The 18,906-nt window shown below is 45.0% G+C and overlaps 1 protein-coding gene across 9 annotated transcripts in view; it reads right to left on the bottom strand.

Annotated features, from left to right (window-relative positions):
* The window catches only part of NR1H3 (nuclear receptor subfamily 1 group H member 3), a 30,760-nt gene extending 11,892 nt beyond the window's left edge, over positions 1 to 18,868 (bottom strand). The window contains exons 1-4 of one of the 9 annotated variants that reach the window (XM_071427483.1): positions 17,445 to 17,668; positions 16,399 to 16,567; positions 5,111 to 5,205; positions 696 to 939 (exon numbers count right to left, since the gene is read on the bottom strand). In XM_071427483.1, the coding sequence (XP_071283584.1) occupies positions 696 to 813 (118 nt within the window). In that variant the 5' untranslated portion in view covers positions 814 to 939; positions 5,111 to 5,205; positions 16,399 to 16,567; positions 17,445 to 17,668. Of the gene's footprint in view, positions 1 to 695; positions 940 to 5,110; positions 5,206 to 16,398; positions 16,686 to 16,751; positions 17,209 to 17,444; positions 17,669 to 18,646 lie in introns of those variants that run through there. The other 8 variants (XM_071427482.1, XM_071427485.1, XM_071427481.1 and 5 more) reach the window with 8 other exon arrangements.
* Between the last annotated feature and the right edge of the window lie 38 nt (positions 18,869 to 18,906).

Here is an 18,906-nt window from a genome sequence, read left to right as displayed (position 1 = left end):
CATATCACCTTTTAACTACTCTGTTTGTTTCTACTCCACTGAGGAATCCTCATTCAAGGTTCAGATTATCTCTTTGTTTCATATCAAGATTGCCTATTGCCTCACTGCTGAGCAAACACATTAATTTGTCATATTTTCATTAAGAAGATGATCCTATGCACTTACACTTTCCTTTTTTTTGTGTTACCTATCCAGAGATATTATACAGTCTTCTTACAGTTTGAAAGTGTAGGATTGTGGCTATCAGCAGCAGCTTTAACTACAGAATCTCAGTTCTATGTCTGATACTCTTCATCCTCAGTTAACCTAAGAAATACATGGAGAAACTCCTACTGTCTTCCCATTGCACCAACCTGCAAAACCCTATCACTTCTTTGCACCACCTACCCTTGTTGGATTGTCACCTGTAGTAAAGCTTTATTGTTCAGCAGCTTTTGGTAAGCCCAAAAAATCTTTATCTTACCGCCATGGACCTAGTCTCTAGAAGGTCAAATAAGCAAAATATTCAACGCATTTCTCACTTAGATAAACCCAGTCTTCAGCTATCAATAACTGACTCTATTCTTAGACATCATCTCTGAGTGCTTCAAGCACAGTAGAAATTGTCCTAAAATTTTGCCAAGTAGCAATGCTGCTTACAGCTGAAGAATGGATAGTCTTTATCTTGCATAGATTTAGTGAGAATTTTTGCATACCTGCATGCTCAGGGGGGTTCTCTGAGCCAGGGAAGAGTGCAAGCCCTTCCTCCTCCATTTCCAATACACTTGCCACTCTCTTCCCATGATCCTGTGTGCTGAGTTGAGTGGGACCCATGGAAGCCACACAGGAAGGGCTCACTATAATCTCATCGCTGCAGCATTGTTTCTGCCTAGCAAGGGGCCACAGGCATCTATCTTCAAAGTCCTTAGTTTCTCTCTACTACTGAAAGTCAGGAAGTACCTGTGGAAAAAACAAACAGATGCAAAAGAGGCAAGAGTTCAGCTATTGAAACTATTAACTTCCAAAATCTATTACAAGCTGTATCACAAGCAAGCTTCAAGATTTCATTTCTGTAATTAGCTTTGTTTTATCAATGTTTGCACTCTTAAAACACAATATTTTAACAAACTGTGGGAAAAGATACAAGACTAGCATATCCAGGTGCAAAACTATTATTTCAATGCCAACAGATTTATCAAAGCGAGACAAGTCTTCATTACTGCCAACACTACCAGTGCACTTCATCCCTGATCTCTCCAAGTGTGTAAGAGGGAAATTCCTGACATTATAACCAGTGGCCTTTGTTAAAGTTTCCAGTAACAAATAGCTCAGTGCTGCCAGCTGCCCTGAATTTTGGTGCATGCATTGCAGAGCATATAGAAAATTGGAAAAGAGATTTTTCAAACAACTATTTAGCAGACTACAAAACACTCAATTTCCATATTAGTATCAGTAGCTGAAGACTGACAAAGGTCGATGATGCATCAAAGATAAGGATGACAAATCCTCCCCTCACCTACAGTAAGAAACTGAAAGCCAGCATCCCCCCTATGGGAAATGGCCATGATGCCATTCTCAGGAAATGGATTCACCAGCAGCCTTCTGAGGACACCCTTTTGTGGAACCTAGAAACCATACTGAAAAGCATCTTCATTACAGTTAGTAGAGCCCTAACTCCACTACAGAATCTGAAACTGGAAAGCAAATCCAACCACTTTTTCCAAAAAGCCCCACCTGCACAGAAAGGAGCCGACTCAGTAGATCGCACAGATTCAGTGAAACTCATGTAAATTGCTAATGTAAACACCCCTAAGCTGGTTGAACGTCACTTGATCTTAACTCAGTGATTTACCAATGCAAGCTAAAGAGATTAACTGATTTAAAAAGCAACTACGTGAAAGGCCTGTTTGAATGATTGAGTTCAGGACTGGAAGCCTATCAGTCCCTGAAAGGCAGGAGGTGACAGAAAGCTCTGAAGCAGTTCAGATACAAGAGCATCAGGCAAGCAGGGGCATGCCTCACACACTCAAGTGCTCACCACGAAGAGGCAGAAAACCACTGTCCCAGGTCCCTTCTTTCCTCCTGGGTATTTGGACCAGACCACACAACTTTTCTCAGAATGTCAAAAACAAAGATGAAAGCAATGTTTCTAAAAATGAACCACCTCCCAGAATTCTGAAACCGGCATCAAGTATAAAAGCAAGTCACATTGTCAGGCCTGCTGAGATCCTGTCATCTCCAATTACACTGTGGATGCAGGTGTTAAAACCCACAGGGCACATTAATTCACGTGACATCTGTAAACACAGCCTCAGACTGCATCAGGAACTCAGAGCTCCCTTCCCCCTATGGCAGCTGGAGAAACAGACTATCTAGGATAGAAGCAGTGACAGCAAATATCAAACTTAAACCTACAGACAGAAGGAAGTCCTACTATGGGATAGTACAACCTAACCAATGTGATTTGCAAGCAATTTGAAGAAACTCATGGTCCTTAAAGGAACCATGTGGCTACCACAATCAACTTCTTTAAAAAAGTCTCCCCAGTAAATCCTGCAGAATCTGAAAACCTTGTGGAAGCAGCATAGAGCATCAGATGGACATGGGAACTTTACTGCAATAAATCCAAACCCAATTTGTATTCCTATGTAAGCTCCTCAGCAATGCTGACACGGATGTCTCTGGACATGTTTGGGCATGAAACAAGAAAGCTAAGAGTAAGCCTCTGCATCTCCACATTCCTTTAAACCACGCAAAAGACTCACTCAAAGATTAATTATTGTGCAGAATGAATCACCAGCAGCACTACTGCAGCAATTTTTCAAAGGAAGGGTTTGATCACCCATCTGAGGGACTGAGTAACAGTGCTCAGGCCCAGACCTCCAGTACAGCGACCCATTCTTAGTGCACCCCTGCCTCAACTGAAACTTATTCCAGAAAACAACAGAAGGGTACAGTCTAATGGGATTTCAGAACTGTGTGATCTGCACAATGACTGACATTGCAAGAGTGAAACTTGCTGTCAGCAAGACATCTGGAGACCAAAAAGGAGTGTCTTGAGAGATTGCAAGCTACCAAAAGAGAGGGGAATATAAATCCATGTGCACATCCAGGACACAGCAACAGAGAAGCCACTTTCTGCACTGTAGAACTACCCAATGTGTTTCTGCTTCATGCACTAGCCTCCAACCTTCCCAAAACAGAATGGGCCAGATAGAAAAGGTTACTTGTCTTCTCTGCTCCTAAGACAGAGCACTTATCCTTTTGTAGGTGCAATAATAACACTTGCAGGCTGAAAAACTGACCTAACAGTGAACAGCAGCACTCTGGTGTTAGGTAAAGAAGCCTACTGAGCATCTTCCTCACACGCACACAAGTGAGAGGCTATGTGACGAGGCCTGAGGCTTAGTTTTCACAGAAATGCATGAGGATTGTTTTTATATGACTAAAAATCTTGCCAAGTTTTGTACTAATAATGATGTTATTAGAGATTCACACCTTCCAATCTGCACCACCACTTCAACCAAAAATGCAGAAAGGTGATGCAAGCCCTAACTGCAAGAGGGAACACTGTCTTCTTGACACAGTCAGCTATGCTGCCTCCCACTGTCTGTCTCAACTCCTTCAGTTTCAGAAACCAGGACTGGCCATGTGACAAATGATGAAGCACTTGCTTCTCTCAAATGCAGCATCTTGAAGAGAGTAACCTGATAAGCAGACATACTCCAGTGAAGAAACATGTGGAGATGAAAGGCTGAGGGAAACAAATTTCTGCTAGCCCTTGCCACCCATGTCTCAAATGTAACACTAAACACTTCTGAAATGTGCTGCCATCAGCTTCACCCTACTCCATTTCTTCCATCTCCCCTTCTTTTCTGAGAAAACAGAACAACTCCGATACTGATGGTCTCCAGGTCAGCACTCCTACAACAAAGTACTGCTTTTTCAGAGACTAAAGATGGCAGCCCTGGCTCTTGTACCTCATGCTGAATGTCAGAAACATTCATCACTTCCTCCAGCAACAATCTCATCCCATTCCCTCAGCTGAGTCTTCCTCTAAGCCAGCTGAAGCACTTACACATTCTTCTGGAAGACTTTGATCTGACCCATCATCAACAGACTAAGCTACAGATCACTGAGGCCAGTAAATGAGATATCACTGAGCAGCACAGAATATATAGAAACCAAATGCAGCTAGTGTGAGCCTTCTGCTAAAGAGTGCTGTTCTCTCCCTGGTATTCTTATTTTGGCACTTTCTGTGAGGAGTTTAAGGATCAGGAACCAGTACAGATGCAAGCACATCTCTGAAGAAACTCACTGTTCACGTGTAACACATGAACAATCAGAGGAACAGTACAACAAGCCCTTTACATCCAAATAATGGATGCTCTGAAGAAAGAGTAGCTTTTTAGAAAGTTTGTTCAAGTCTCTGTGATGTTTCAAAACAGGATTTACTCATTGCAGTCCTGGCCCTGTAAATTACAATATCCTACAGTTTCTGCCAAGGCAAACATATATAGCTATGTTTCAGTTCTGTAATGAATCACAAGCAGCCACTCTGCAGCGTGTCAGCATCATGAGGAAGAGACCTCATGTTTGCACACATATGCTAACATGACTGTGCTCACTGCGTGTCAACAGGACAGCACCTCTCTGCAGGGGCCTTAATAGGCTGTTGGTGAACAAATAGAACTGACAGGAAGGGCTATCTTTCAGAAGTAACTAAAGCAGGGATATAATTTGGCATTTTGGCTTCTAGGTGTGCTCTGACATGCAGTATAGATTGACTTTGGCTGCTAGCATTTATCTCTGAAAGCTGGGCCCAAGGCAGTGCATAATGACCTCTGCTGAAACCTAAATGCATAACTCACACAGTGATAATGCTACATTGGCTATCAAATGCTGGCTGCAGATGGCCAAGCGTGGCCAAGAAAAAAAACCAGCACCAGTTAGACTGAGATTTCACAGGACTCTACAGCACCAGCAGAGAACTAAGCCTCTTGAGAGACATCACTGTTCCAATCCTTTCATACAGAGTAACCATATTTTGTGACCTAATGCTTTTCCTACACTGTGCCTGGTGTAGCAGCCAGAGTATTTTCACAAATCTTCCATTGGATCTTGGTACTACCTTGTAGCTGCTTCAGAGAAACAAAGATTATTCCCAGCTCATGTTGGCTCATTCTTCTTCCTTCCCTCTACATCATCACATTTCTCAAAAAAATGCTGAAACAGATAGGAGGTCTATGAGAGAGGCAAAAGTATACATATGACACGTTTCAATTAGGAAAAAGTTGAAAAAGACACCTTGTACCTTTCAAGACAGAAAATTAATCTGTCACTTTGAAAATGAAGTAATACTTCATGTGAAGGCTATCAAAAGTCACATGAAAAATAGTAACTTCAGATTGAAAGTGGGAGAGACAAATCACAAAAATGCAAAATGTGAAAAGCAGTGCAACAGGACACTATGAAGAATGACTTTGAAGAGTATGTCTACAAAGAATGGAAAAAAGTTCTGCAACACTCAGGGAACAGACTAGCTCAGTTGCCCTGCTGTAAATCCCTCTCTCAGAGAACTACAGGGACAGAGTTTGAAATCACATTATCCATTTTGATCTCCCAGAAGCATAAAGGCAACCACAAGCTGGAAAGAGTTTGCGAGCCACCGTCAGTCCCAAGCTGATAAGGAAAAGTCACAGCCTCCTGATTGCTTTCATTCGCTGTCCAGCTAAGCTTCAGCTGACCATGAGTAGCTGTCCAAGACTGTAGCACTGCTTTGTAAGCCTTTTAAGTTGTTGCCACCATTAACAATTATGCAGAAGAGTCCTACAAGTCACTCCCAGCTGCGCAGCTGCATTCTGGTCTCTTGCCCTCAAATTAAGGGTCTTAATTGCCACCTCTCCCTCCCTAGCTCACTTCCAAAGCCTGCCTCTCTCCCCCTGTCCCCCACCTTACTTTAGGTTTTACTCCTGCTGCTGACCAACTCCTTTATTACCCATAACTTTGCTGATTCCTGGCATGGTCTTTGCCCAGGCATTTGTCTCTCCCTTTGAAGTGGGCTTACTGCAGCATCCAGTTCTCACTGGGTTTCATTTGGTCTCAACACAAGGCACGCTGTCTCCTACCCAGGTCAGGCACGGAAACCACCACAAAGTTCAGAGAACAACAGCAGAAGTGACTAACAACTGAAAAGATTAAAATAAACAAATGTATGTCACTTGGTTGAAAGAGTACTGGGAAGAGAAGAAAGGTGTTACTCTGAAAGACAGTATCTCTAAAAGAACACTGAAGGGAAAAGTCTGGCTCCTATTACAGAAAAACACCCTAAAGCTAAGTTCTGGGACCTGGAAGTCTCCATAACTTTCCTTCTAGGATTAGACCTTATAACTACAACCAAAATACAGACAGTTCCATGGACACTTATGAATCTGAACTTAATATGACTTAGCTATTCTGTAGGTGAAGTGTCTACAAACAACGGTAGTAGCAACAGGAGTTCAAGCCAGTTTCACCCTACATAAGGCATGTAGGACTGAAATAAGTGAATAAATGGGTTAGCAAACTGAATTAGAATCTTAAGGCACAACTGTATGACCAAACACAATGCAATAAAACAGGGCAGAATAAGCCTGAAGTATTTCTGCTTTGCTCCACATAAAAAGTCCAAAAAAACCAAACCTGCTCCTTGTCCACGATCTGCAGAGTACAATATTTGTTTCTTTCCTGCAGCACCTGTGGACTCCCTCATTTTAGAAATACGGCTTCCCAAATTTTAAATCAGATGATGACAGAATGCACTGACTCCAGTTCCACCCAGGGAACTACAGGCTCTGCAAAGCTCACCCCCAACAGCAACTGTTTTGCAAGTCAGCTCTCTTGCTCACATGCCTCATCCAGAAACAGGTGCTCCCTGATCTCTCTCACCTGCCTCTCATTATACCTTGCCTGGCAAAGGCTGAGGTTTTGGGTTTGCCCTTCCCTTCAACTCTTGGTTTCTGTCTGATTAAAGAGAGCCATGTCAACACAAGGAGCAAGAGGAAAAGAGAGCACAAATGTGACTACTTTCAGGGTGGGTAAGATTCTGAAATGGACTGTGCCTTTATTTTTCCTCCCTCCCTCCCTCTCTCCCAATTGCCAGATGTCCTTGGTTCTGCAAGGAGGAGAAAGGAGACGAGGTTATTGGAGTTCATTCACACTGCACACAGGGCTGCTCCCGCCTCTCTTCCTGTTTGCAAGGAAATATCACTCCCACTGACAACGGGAGACAGAAAGAGGCAGGCACGTGGATAGGGGAAGAGTGAGAAGAAGAGGGAAGGGAAGAGAGAGAGGGGAGGGAAACAAGGAGAGGGAGGAAGGGATTATGGTAAGAAGATAAGACTTTTCCCTGGTTAATGAACTGGAAATGAATAACAAGTCATATCAGGAGTGATGTAGCCACCTTGCTGCCATGAAATTCCTTTAAAAGGCCATTGACACAAGTTCCTTTGAACTCTGGAAAACAACACAACCCTGATCTAGATAAAAAAATCTCTAACCCCTTCTAGGCTTTCTACTGTTACCTCAGCCTTCAAGTTTCTGGCTAACCTAGAGTATAGCCACCACAGGAATGGCCAAACCAGGGCATGCACAGGCTTACAGCAGCTTACAGATGTGACAGCAGCAGCATCCCTCCATGCCATCCTGTAAAACGACAAGTCATCCCTCCTCAGTTCTGTCTGGCCAGATGAGCTGTGTAGCCAGTTTCTCAACAGGGGGAGGAGACAAAGCAGAGTCACTTTAGAGGGATACCAGCTTCTGCAGCACTCACAGGGATGAACATGAGCAGAACTTGCTGTTTGTAGCTGAACTGCAATAATCCCCTGTGCCTGGCCACGACTCCAGCTCACTGACAGCTCAACACTACTATCAGCACCAACCTTCAGATGGCAGGAAGCAGGACTGAGTCTCTGATAGGGGCTTCCTACAGGAAAAATTCCATCTGTGCTCCTCCCAGGAGGATGAAACACTCAGAGTAGCTGCCCCCTCCTGCTAGCAGAAAGCAAAGGGCAGCTCTGTGCCACTTCTGGGGAAGCAGAAGGGAGGAAATCCAGCCTGGGTCCTTGTCCACAGAATGTGTCAGCATCAACTGTAATAGCAATTATAGCAATTTTTTCCTATGGAAACTCACTCTAAATTGGAAACAACATTCTTTTGCCAGTAGCACTCAATTTCTCCAAGCAAATGTAGCTATCCTAGCAGTAAGTCTTCTTTCCCCTTGCACATGTATCTATGCAAATGTGGTTTTGGTTTACACGTCTGTTTTTCTTTCTAGGGTCCCTGTAATGGCTAATAGTGTCATTCCTTCACATTTCTAACCACAACACCAGATACACACATCACCAACAACAACAAAAAAAATCACTACCAAAACAAAAAAAACCCCAAATGTAAAAAGTGTTCAAGCAACCAATAAAACTTCCTACTATAAAATAATCTGCTAACAAAATCCCCCTTCAGTTTGGAAAATTAAAGTTGAGGTGTCTGTAGCTCATTAATCCTGCTACTGACCAGCTCTTACACACCCTTCGTGAAGCAATACCTCATCACATCCTACTTGAAGGCCAAAAATGCAATCTGACCCCATCACCTCTGTTTCTTTATAAACGCCACTGCATGACATCATGGAAAACAGGACCACAGACTCAGTTTCTTTCTGGATGCCTTCTCTATATTTATTCAGCCATCAATATCTTGCTCTGCACAATTATAAGTAGCTATGCAAAACATAACAGTCAGGCATTCTTTGAAGCAACAGTTTTAGAACCCAGGGCTTCCTTTGTCTTCCCAGAGAAGAGAGTTTAAAAGAGGCAAGAAGTAATAGTGTCACCGAGATCAGAAGCAATGAAAATAACCAACTAGGTCCAAAAAGCTGGGTTTTTTTTTAAATGGGGCTTGCATAGAAGCTGGAAGGGAGTGGGAAAAAGTAGAGAAGCCTCTCTCTTTAATAATTGTGGACTTTTCTGGGAGCACCATATTACAGAACAAAGACTCTACCATGAATCCTACATTCTTCTTTTATGACCCTCAGTCCCACAGACGTTATAGCCCAGCTTCAGGGAAACATGAGTCTGATTCACAGCAGATTTGAGAAATCACCCCAATGCTATTTCCAATCTGAAGCATGAGATCAGAACTTAAAAAAAAAAAAAAAAAAAAAAAAAAAAAAGAAGAAAAAAAAAAGAATACCCAAAATAACATCCTGGTAGTGGAAATGCCAGGGAAAAGGGCTAAACCTAGTCCATAAGGAATAAGAGGACCAATAAGGATTATGTCTAGAAGAGAGTACTGCAGGCCTTTTCCCTGCAGACAGAAAATGGTAGTGATATGGTAGTGATAAGTAATACCACAACATACTGGGGTTTTTTTACCTGTTTCCTTAAAAAATTATTTCATCTCAACTATGCAGTAAGAGAACAGTTTTTCATGATCCATGCCTATTCTAGCCAAGCACTTTTTATTAAGGGAAATCTCCTCAGCTCCCCGGGCTGTCTCAGTGCACCTCTTCAACACAGAAACTCAAACTGCTGTTGACTCCTCTGAGCAGGAACATGGCACAGTCCACTAACTGCACTGAGCTACTAAAACAGACAAAAGCAAAAAATAAGCAGCTGCGCCATTTTATCAGGAAGACAAGATGACAAAAGACACATAAAGCCATAGCACATATCATGACAAAGCCAAAAAGATAAACAAAAAGAGAACTTAAAAGCTCTCAACTCCTATCCCTTGTCCAGACTACATTCTCTTTCAAACTGGTCTTCTCCATCCTCTACCAGCTATGAAATTAGAGGACATGAAGAAGAGAAGCAAAAGAGGAAAGAACAGAAGGGGAAGGCTGCTTACAGTAAAACTCTTTGCTCATTTTACTGACTTCCTCCTTTCCTCCCACCCCAGGAGTACTTCCATCAGCATACTCCTGATACAACTGATACAAGATTGCTTCTGGGAAAGAACCTCTTAATAAAGTCTCTATATAACACTTTGTATCCAAACACCATTCCATCCAAAAGCATCAATCCAAACAAATACTAATGCTCACAGGCAAACCAGAAATACAGTACTGGATTGCAAAACAGGCAGGAAACTCATTAAGATTCCCTTCAGGGCAGTAGGGGAAAAGCACTGATTCCCATTCATAGAAGGATCATCCCTAGATGTAGCACAGAGGTCAGGAAGAAATTACAGTACTACTGAAATACCCATACAAAGAACACATCAGAGGGATACTGTAACAGAGTTTTAAACTGCTTCAGACTAAGCTTGACTGGTAGTCTATTCCCAACTCAAACATCATCAGGGATTTATTTTGTTAGGTTTTGCTAATACTGCTCTTAGAAGAGCAGGAGGAGAGAGGCAGGGTTGCAGATGTACATATCCAAACATAGATCAGCCAGAAGACTGCGGCACAGCAATGAAGGAGATCAGAAGAGCTGCCAAGAAAGTGAAGCGAAGACTGGCAGAGGGGGGCAGGTCAGAATAAAGGACTATTAAGAGCTTTGCTGCAAAGTAAACTTGCCCTGCTTTTGACTACTCTTCTGGATTCTGGCCTGTATAGGCTATTTCTGCTTTGGGGGTCATTGCAACTGAACCCTTACAAGCTACAGTGTCAACAAAAGGAGGACTTCTCTGAGTTTTATAAACTCACCAAGCAGAAGCTAGGAGGGAAGGGTTAAAGGTCTGAAAGTGAGATAAAGAGATCTGTGTGACAGGAAGGGAGCATGTGAGAGGGCGTGTGACAGGCTGTGTAGCAGAATGTGTGTGTCAATCTCATTGCCTTTGAGGCTCTTGGCCAAATGTGGAGCTGAACTTTCTGCAGACTTTGTCCTGCCAAGTCATGTTCCCTTCTCACACTGCCTGACATCACCACAAATACTCAGCTCAAAAACAGTCCAGATCCGGACAGAATCCACCGCTGAAACCCCAGCCAGTGAAATGGCTGCGCTGCTGGCACACCCACCAGATGGGAAAGCAAGCCACCCACTCTCCTCACAGCTTGCCTCCAAGCGCCCAGGAGGCCTCACCCTCATCCATGCACAAAGTGCCCTACCAAGGTACACAGAACCAGAGGTGCTAACAGAACAATGTTTTCCTATTTCCCCAATAACAGCTCAGAACAGACTGAAAGTTTGCACAAAGGTTTTAACAGAAAAATGCAAAAGAAGGTAACCATCAGACCACCTGAGTTTGTCACAAGCATCCTGCTGCAAGGACTGCAGTCTACTCCCAACTTCGGCACAACCCCGCCACAAGAAGGAAGCCATCACACATGACCCAAGGACAAATGAGAAGCCAGCAATCCTGCAAAGACTGATGCCCCAGCAGAGTCTGCAGGAAGCCAGCATGTGTTATCCTATCAGAGCACTCCTATAACCTTGACTTCTCAGAAAGAAGCGCAAATCCAAGATCAAGGCTGCAAATTGCAGCACGTGTACAAGTGTGTGGGAGTAGGCAATGGGACTAAGCCAACAAGTGGCTCCATTTCTTATTTTGATCCTTGTGTCAAGGAAGAAGGGTGTGGATGGTCCACTGATTCTGGGACACTGCTAAAGGCACCACCCAGAGCAAGTATCAGGGAGTAGCAGTGGAAGATGATACTGAAACAAGGGAGAAAAAAATCTGCAGTCTCTTCTTGTTTTTTTTCTTCAACCCTCACCCCTAGTCTGCTGCTTAAAAGCAGCTCTTTAGAAAATGCCCTCAAAGTACAACCGATAGGGAGAAAATTAACGTTTTCTTCAGGCAATAGTTTCTCCTTTCTGCAATCCTGTTCAATTTCTACAGGAACAAACAGCAGCTTGGGAGCTTTCTGCAGACCAAGGAAAATTTTTTTTTCAGTCTCATACGGGCCAGAAAGTTATGTCCCTGCTTTTCAGACACATACTGATAACAGAGGCTACCTTGTATGATCTATGGTTATTCTGTATCTTACATTTTAAATTTTTATTTTTCATTTTAAAACACTCCTCACACCAGAAGTTCCTTCTTCCTTTGCTAAGGAAGGGGTTCTGACACCTTTCTTGAAGGGGCATTAGTGCAACCTTGCCTGTCCTCATGCTGTATGGACCTTAAATCACATCCTTACTTATCATATCCTTACCTGGCTTCCTGTCCAGACATGCAGATGCCTGAGAATGTCCATCTCACCAGCTGCTAACACAAAAGCCATCTTTTGAACTTCTTCCTAGCCCTTTCATAGAAATCAACATATTATTCCTTTCCTGCACACAACAGCCAAAGGTGGGAAGCAGTCAATCAGAAGACTGGAATCACAAAGTTGTTTTTTGAGGGCCACGTGACAGCTTCTCCTTGTACTCTTGAAGCTTGCAGCTGGCTGAGCAGAACTGCCCTGCCTCGGTAGCACTTCTCATGCAAGCCAATGCACGCTGCTGAGGGCTGCCCACAGGACTCTGAGTGTGCATGTGTGCCTGCATGTCAAGGCATGCACCACCACAGCAAGTCCCAAAGGCTGTTCCAGTGCAAGTTCATGTGCCCACACAAAGCTGCATGTGAGCTTCTGCTGGCGAACGTGCAAAAAGCCACTATGTGTGCCTCTCTGGCTGTGAGATCCTCCAGCAAAAATCGCTGGCAAGGCATGTGGAGTCCTTTGGGGGGCTGGCACATTTCTGCATGTATGTCTGCGGCAACCAAGACATACTACAGAGCTGTTACAGAAGCCTACCTGTTCACCCACGTTTCATAAGAGCTCTAGATGAGAATACTTAAATTCCAAACATTTTCCTTTGAGTTGGTTTTACACACAGTTTTCAAGATTACACTTGTTAATTTATTTTCTAAGTCAATGGCAAATTATGACTAAATCTAAAACAACCATTTAAACACATGCAGGCCCTATTCAAGCAGGACATGGCTACTGGAGAATGTTTAAAAAGTCTAACTCTAAACTCCAGAAAGTCATGCAGAGTCAGTACAAAACAATTCTTTCTTAAAAAGGCAGAGAGATTAGTTTCTTCAATTCACTTATTAAATTAGTTCAGTTCACTCAAAGGTGGTGCAGGCAGTATAAAATGGGTGGAAGGTACCTCTCTCTTACAATCTCCAAATGAAAACAAGACAAGGAACAATGAGTAATGCTCATTCTAAGATCTGCAAAGAGACAATTACCAAAACTAACCAGTTCATTCTGCTAAATACAGATAACACTACCCTGACAGAATCCCTATTATTTAATAGCACACTCCAGCAAGGATATTTTTTCTTATGTATCCAGCGCATGATTTGTGTGATTATAGTATAAGTATAAAAAAGTGGATATTTGATTTGACCTTTTTATTCAAATGCAGTTTTGTACAATTCATGAGGAAAGAAATTCACCCAGTAATTACAACTGGCCATTTTGTAATGTAAACATTTACTGTGATATAATAGCATAAATAGATGTATGCAGATACAGTGTATCATCCTGTTTGGCAAGAAGCAGTAATAGATGAGCCTAACTGATTAGACTAAAGCTGCCTTTTAAGAAATTACCAAATGCAAAACAAACTTTAAATGAATTATTTAAATCACTAACTTTAATCATGATTTCTATCAGCAAGTGGGAAGCCTTGATTTGAACCAATCGACCTTGCTTGCTCCACAGCTGCAGGAGGACCAGTGGGCCAACACTGCCCCGCTCCCTGGAGGGAGAGGATAGGCTTCCATGCACTATTGGTTTCAAGAAATTCTGTGAGCATATTTGCCAATATTTTTTAAATCTTAAAACAAACCAGAAAGCCTTATGTGCCAGGGGACACCTACTCTCTTGTCAGTCATGTGCTTTAGCAATCAGTCTGATACTCACCTAACACCTTATTTACATCTCAGAGAGGTTTCTGTGAGTACAAAATATAACCTGACTCTGCAACATGGCTTTTAAATTGCTTCAATTCTCACATCCCACAAGATAGTTCTCCTACTTAATCCTGATAGGCACTAGCTTAGGTTTCTCATTCTCTAACATTTTCTCTTCATTTCTTCACCGACTTCCCACTAAATAAACATTCTTTTTTTCCCCTCCTTAAACCTACTGGGAAGATCTGCAACGCTCTGCTCTCCTCTGTGCACTACCTTAGTTAACCTTTGTCCTCCCCAAATAAGATTGTTAAGAGTTTGACAGTGCATACTCCAAAGTGATTTATAATATTACACCAAAATTATGTAAATCACTGTAAAATTTTCTTTTTGACACTCCATTAAGCAAGTAATTTTGCTTTACAGGAAATCTAGTTTTGAGATCTCCAAATATAAAAGTACAAGTTACACTAGCTTTAGGGGTGTCTCCCTTTCAGCGGGAACACAAGAAAGAAATATGTCTGTGTTCCAAATATGGGAAAAAAAGTATTTGGTCACAGGAAGTCACAGAACAAAATTGACACAGGAATGCTAAAGGAAGCCGTTGTTCCATTTCTAACTGATATATTTTTATGGTCTGACTGAACATGGACAGCCTCTTTTCATTTAACAATATTAAACACATCTCTGAAACCTGAAATAACTACAATGAAAATGCTAAGTCAAACAGTACTTGTATTTTGGCAGAAGTATGATCTAATGATCAAGTTCAAGCTGTTCATAAGCAGAATGCAGGTCTTAATGCAGACCTGTACCTATCAGAAGGAAGCACTCCCCTGAATTCCCACCTAAAATTAAGTTCCTTCACACCGAGACAGTTTCCATAGCCAAGAGAATGTGAATCTGCCTTCCTGAGTTATTATGCTGTAAGGAAAACAAGTCAACACATCCTACAGAAGATCAGCAGAGAATTCTCCCACAATGAAACAAGGTATCTTTGTATAGAATCATAAAATGGTTTCGAATGGACCTAAAAAATCAGGTAGGTTCAACTCCCACAGCAATGGGCAGGAACACCTATGACAGTTCTGGAAGACTGACTTTTCTCCAAGGCTGTCAGGTGTGTGAATCTCATTACATGGTGGGGGAGGGAGAAGAGGGAGAATGACAAACAATCTGATAAGCTTTCCTATTCAACATGCAAAGACCCACACATCTGCAACAATGAGACTTTCACAGCAGCTGCTTCCAGAGCAGAAAGCAGGATCATCCTTCAATGTACCCAAGACAAAGCACATTATATTCTATACTCTTCCTTAGACAGATGGAATCACAACTTCTGAAAAACAGCAAGAGTTAAAGATTTTTAAAATCAAAACTTGAAATTTTGAAAACTGTCAGTCTTGACAGCCATACAATCACAGGCCAGATCTAATTACAAGAGACATACTTCCAAGATGTGAGACCATCACCATTTGAGCTAACATTCAAACAGCAAAATTCCTTCTGTTTGCCTCAGAACAAGCATGCCGAATTGCGAGGACTAATCCAAGAGAAAGGAAAAGAGAGTCATAGCAATCAAATGCACTTTACCACAGCAGAAACACACTCTTCCTGCAGGTGTAAGACAGGGACAAGGCAGCTAACTCTTGCTCTATATTCGTAGGGCTGCACGCCTGTCCTGCATAGCCTCCCCCTGCCTCCCCGCACAGCCAGCTGGTAAGGAAAACATGCTGACAAGGCACAGGGAGCTGCAGCAGCAGTAACTGGAAACAGCAAGCAAGAGCAACCCCAGGCACACTGCCAGGACACACTAATTCTGTGATAAAGTTTCCTGTCCATATTTTTTTAGATTAGGCAATTTATATAGACATAGATCCTGCTGTGGTACTTCTCTCTGCATCCCTTCACAACACGAGTAGCTGCAACTTTCCTCTGGCAGCTACAGAACTCCCATGCAGCTCAAAAATGACCCATTTTCTATCCTCCCTCAGGCTGGTTTAGGTTTATTTCCTCCACCTTTTGTTTTGGGGGTCTGGGAGAAAGTTGTTAAATATTTTCACCCTGGTTTTTCTCCTGCAAATGCTGGCCTTCCTGTATGAAGAAGAATGCATGGGCATATTCATGTATGAGAAAGAAGCATCACTGCAAGTGCTAGATTTCAAGAAGGGGTCACAGCAGGAAGCCACACAGCCTGTCTACCCTTACAAGCCTTACAGCAGCAGTATCTTCTGGTGAATATGCCACAGGTGCAGTGACAAAGAAGTGTACCAAGGCCAATCTCCACCTGGTCCTTGCACAATGTGTACCACATCCAATGCCCTCCTTCCACAACCCAAATGATAGAAAGGTAGAGCTCAGCAACAACTGGCTGAACTTTTCAAACAGTTTTTGTTTCTATAATTAAAATATAAGGAATGTTTTTCCATTTCAGCAAGGGGGTTATGTCTTGATTCAGACTCAATTAAAAAAATCAAGCCCCATCACTCAGTAAAGGAAATAAAAAACAGGCTTTCTGTTTTCTTTTGTCTGTGCTCAGGTATAGCCCTCTCTCTTGACAGCCAGGAACAGCAGATCAACTCCACATACCTTGGAACACGAAGCAGATCCGAGAGGACTCTTCCCTACAGACAAACATAACCTGCAGTCATAGCCAGAAACTGTCTGACACACAGTGATCCAAACTGTTAGTCAGAAACGTGACTCAGTGTTGGAGACTCCCTCAAAAAAAGCCTTGCAGGGAAGAGCCCAGCTGTCCCTTTAGGAAAAAGAAAAGAAGGGAAGGAATTTTCAGGAGACAGAGCATTTCTCTTTCACCAGTGATCCAAGGTTTGCTTCCAGCCCATAACGAAATCATCTCTTGACAGATCTGTGGACTTCAGCAGCATAAGTGTCAGTGAAACAGCACAATGAAGAGTAACCACTAATGTAAGCAAAGTTACCTTTTAACAGCACCATGCAAACTAACAGCCGTACAGACAAGTTTCTGTCCTAGAAAACTCGCGACCTGGGTTGACAGGATGCAACAGGTGAATGACACAGAGAACTTCAAGCTGAGCAGAGTGGAAAGCTAACAAGTTACCACAAAGCAAGTAAACATCTCCTGACAGCACGTCCGGAGACAGCAGACAGAAACCCGGGCACTTCAGACGCACGACAGTAGCCACGAGAAACTGACTCCGTTCCCCAGACGCCTCCGACCCCCTTAGCAAAGGGACTCTCCGACAGCGCGACCGCTCAGTCCCCGCCGGCAGACACCGCGCATTACGGCCGGCGCTGGGCTCTGGACCCAGGCCGAGAGTGACCCCTTCCATCCCGTCCGCCGGGCCCCTCTGGGCTGAGGCCGCCAGCCCGGCCCGCACCCCGCCAGACCACGGGTGCCTCAGCGGGATGGGCCGCCGCCGTCCCCCTTCCTTCCAGCACCTTCCAGCGCCGCCGGGCCCGGCCCGGCCGGCAGCAGGACGCGGGCGGGCGGCGCTGCGCCGCCGGCTCCGGGTCGCAGGGAACGCTGCGGCGCTCGGGCCGGCGCAGGCCGCGGGGCGGGACAGCGCGTCCACGTCCCCCGCCGTGAGTCACGGCCCGGCGGGCGGCGAGAAGGAGATGCCGCCGCCCCCAAAGCCAGCGCGAAAAGTTACCGGCGCGGGCCGCGGCTCCCGGCGATGCGCGGCCGCCGCCTCCCGTGGCGCAGGTGCCCGAGCCGCGGGCGGGAGGGGCGGCCCGGCCCGGCGCTGCTCCCGGCGCTCCTGCCGGCGTTCTTCCCGGCGCCGCGGCGGAGCTGCCGTGATGTCACGCGGGCCCGGGTCACGTGCAGGCGCCGCCCGCCCCGCTCCGCCCCCGCGGGTCCCGCGGGACGCGAAGGCTCCGGGCGCGGGTGATTCCCGGACGGTGGGACCGCACGGGGGCCCGGAGCCCCTCCCGCGCCGCGCCCGCCCGCCCACCCTCAGCTCAGTCCCCAGCAGCGGAGCAAAACCAGCTGCAACAACAGAACTATCCCAAAGCAGGTGCCGCAGGAACAGCGCGCCTTCCCCCTCCGCAGAGAACCTTTTCCTTCCAGCATTCGCCAAGAACTTCCTCAGTGGTGGGGTATCGGCAAACAGAGTAAAAAAAAAGAACGCGGCTTCGTGCTGTCCTAGAGATAGGAAATAGAATTCAGTTTAAATTCACTAAGCATTCGAGCATGAGCAAATTAAACACGTTATTCCGTCCAGCTGAGCCTCGTGTATTGCACCAACCCTGCCCTGAAATAACCCCCCTGCTTCACAAACAATTGGCACCCTTACTGAGACCTTACACACAACTTTCTAACGCTGCAAACTACGGAAAGTTTTAAGCAAATAAACAGGTACCAAAGAGCTGGGTTATGAGCCGCTGTGCTTCATGACTCCAAGACTTCTTTGCAAACGCGAGAGCCATGTTTCCTTCTTTCCTCAAAAGAGAAAGCTGAGAACCTCATTCACCCCCCTCTATACACTTCTGCGTGCAGGCAAGCACTAAGTAGCAGTAAATTCGTTTAACTGCCAATGATTTTTCCCTCTACACGGCACCTACGAGATCCTCGACCAACGATCCAGTGGATGCACAGGCGGCAGCAGAAGCCGGGTTTCATCTCACACTCGTCTAATTCGACCAAGTTTCGTAAAGAACAACCAAAACTGGGCAAAAGCCGCCAACGCTGGGCAGCCTCTTTGCCAAGGAGCAGCAGCAGCTTTCCATTCCACACGGGCATCCTCAGGCTGACCGGAGGGATGCGACGATTAGCGACTCACGGCTGCCGGGCACTGCGCGCCAGGCCACCTTCCCTACTTCTGCCCACGAGTTTACCCAGGAGCACACGCACAGCGTCAGAGCACTGCGAAACCTCGTGTCCTAGAGCGAAGCTGCGGCGGGGGTGACACCGCAGCGCCCTCATTCCCGCCGCTCCTACCGAGCGCCTGCGCGGCTGCAGCCCAGGGCGAAGCCTCCGGAGGGCTGACAGCAGAACTCAGCGCCGCCAGCCCGGCGAGCCCGAGACTCAGGGGCCTGAGCGGGGCTCTCCCACCGGCGGGATCCTCCTCCTCGGGGGCGGGCGCAGCGCCGAGAGCGCGGCCGGGGCTGTGC

Source organism: Agelaius tricolor, unplaced genomic scaffold, assembly GCF_023055355.1.
Source record: "Agelaius tricolor isolate 1412-34295 unplaced genomic scaffold, bAgeTri1.0.p SCAF_5, whole genome shotgun sequence".
NCBI classification, from domain to species: Eukaryota; Metazoa; Chordata; class Aves; order Passeriformes; family Icteridae; genus Agelaius; species Agelaius tricolor.
Note: the sequence above shows the minus strand (reverse complement) of the source record. Positions and strands in the feature narration are given on the sequence as shown.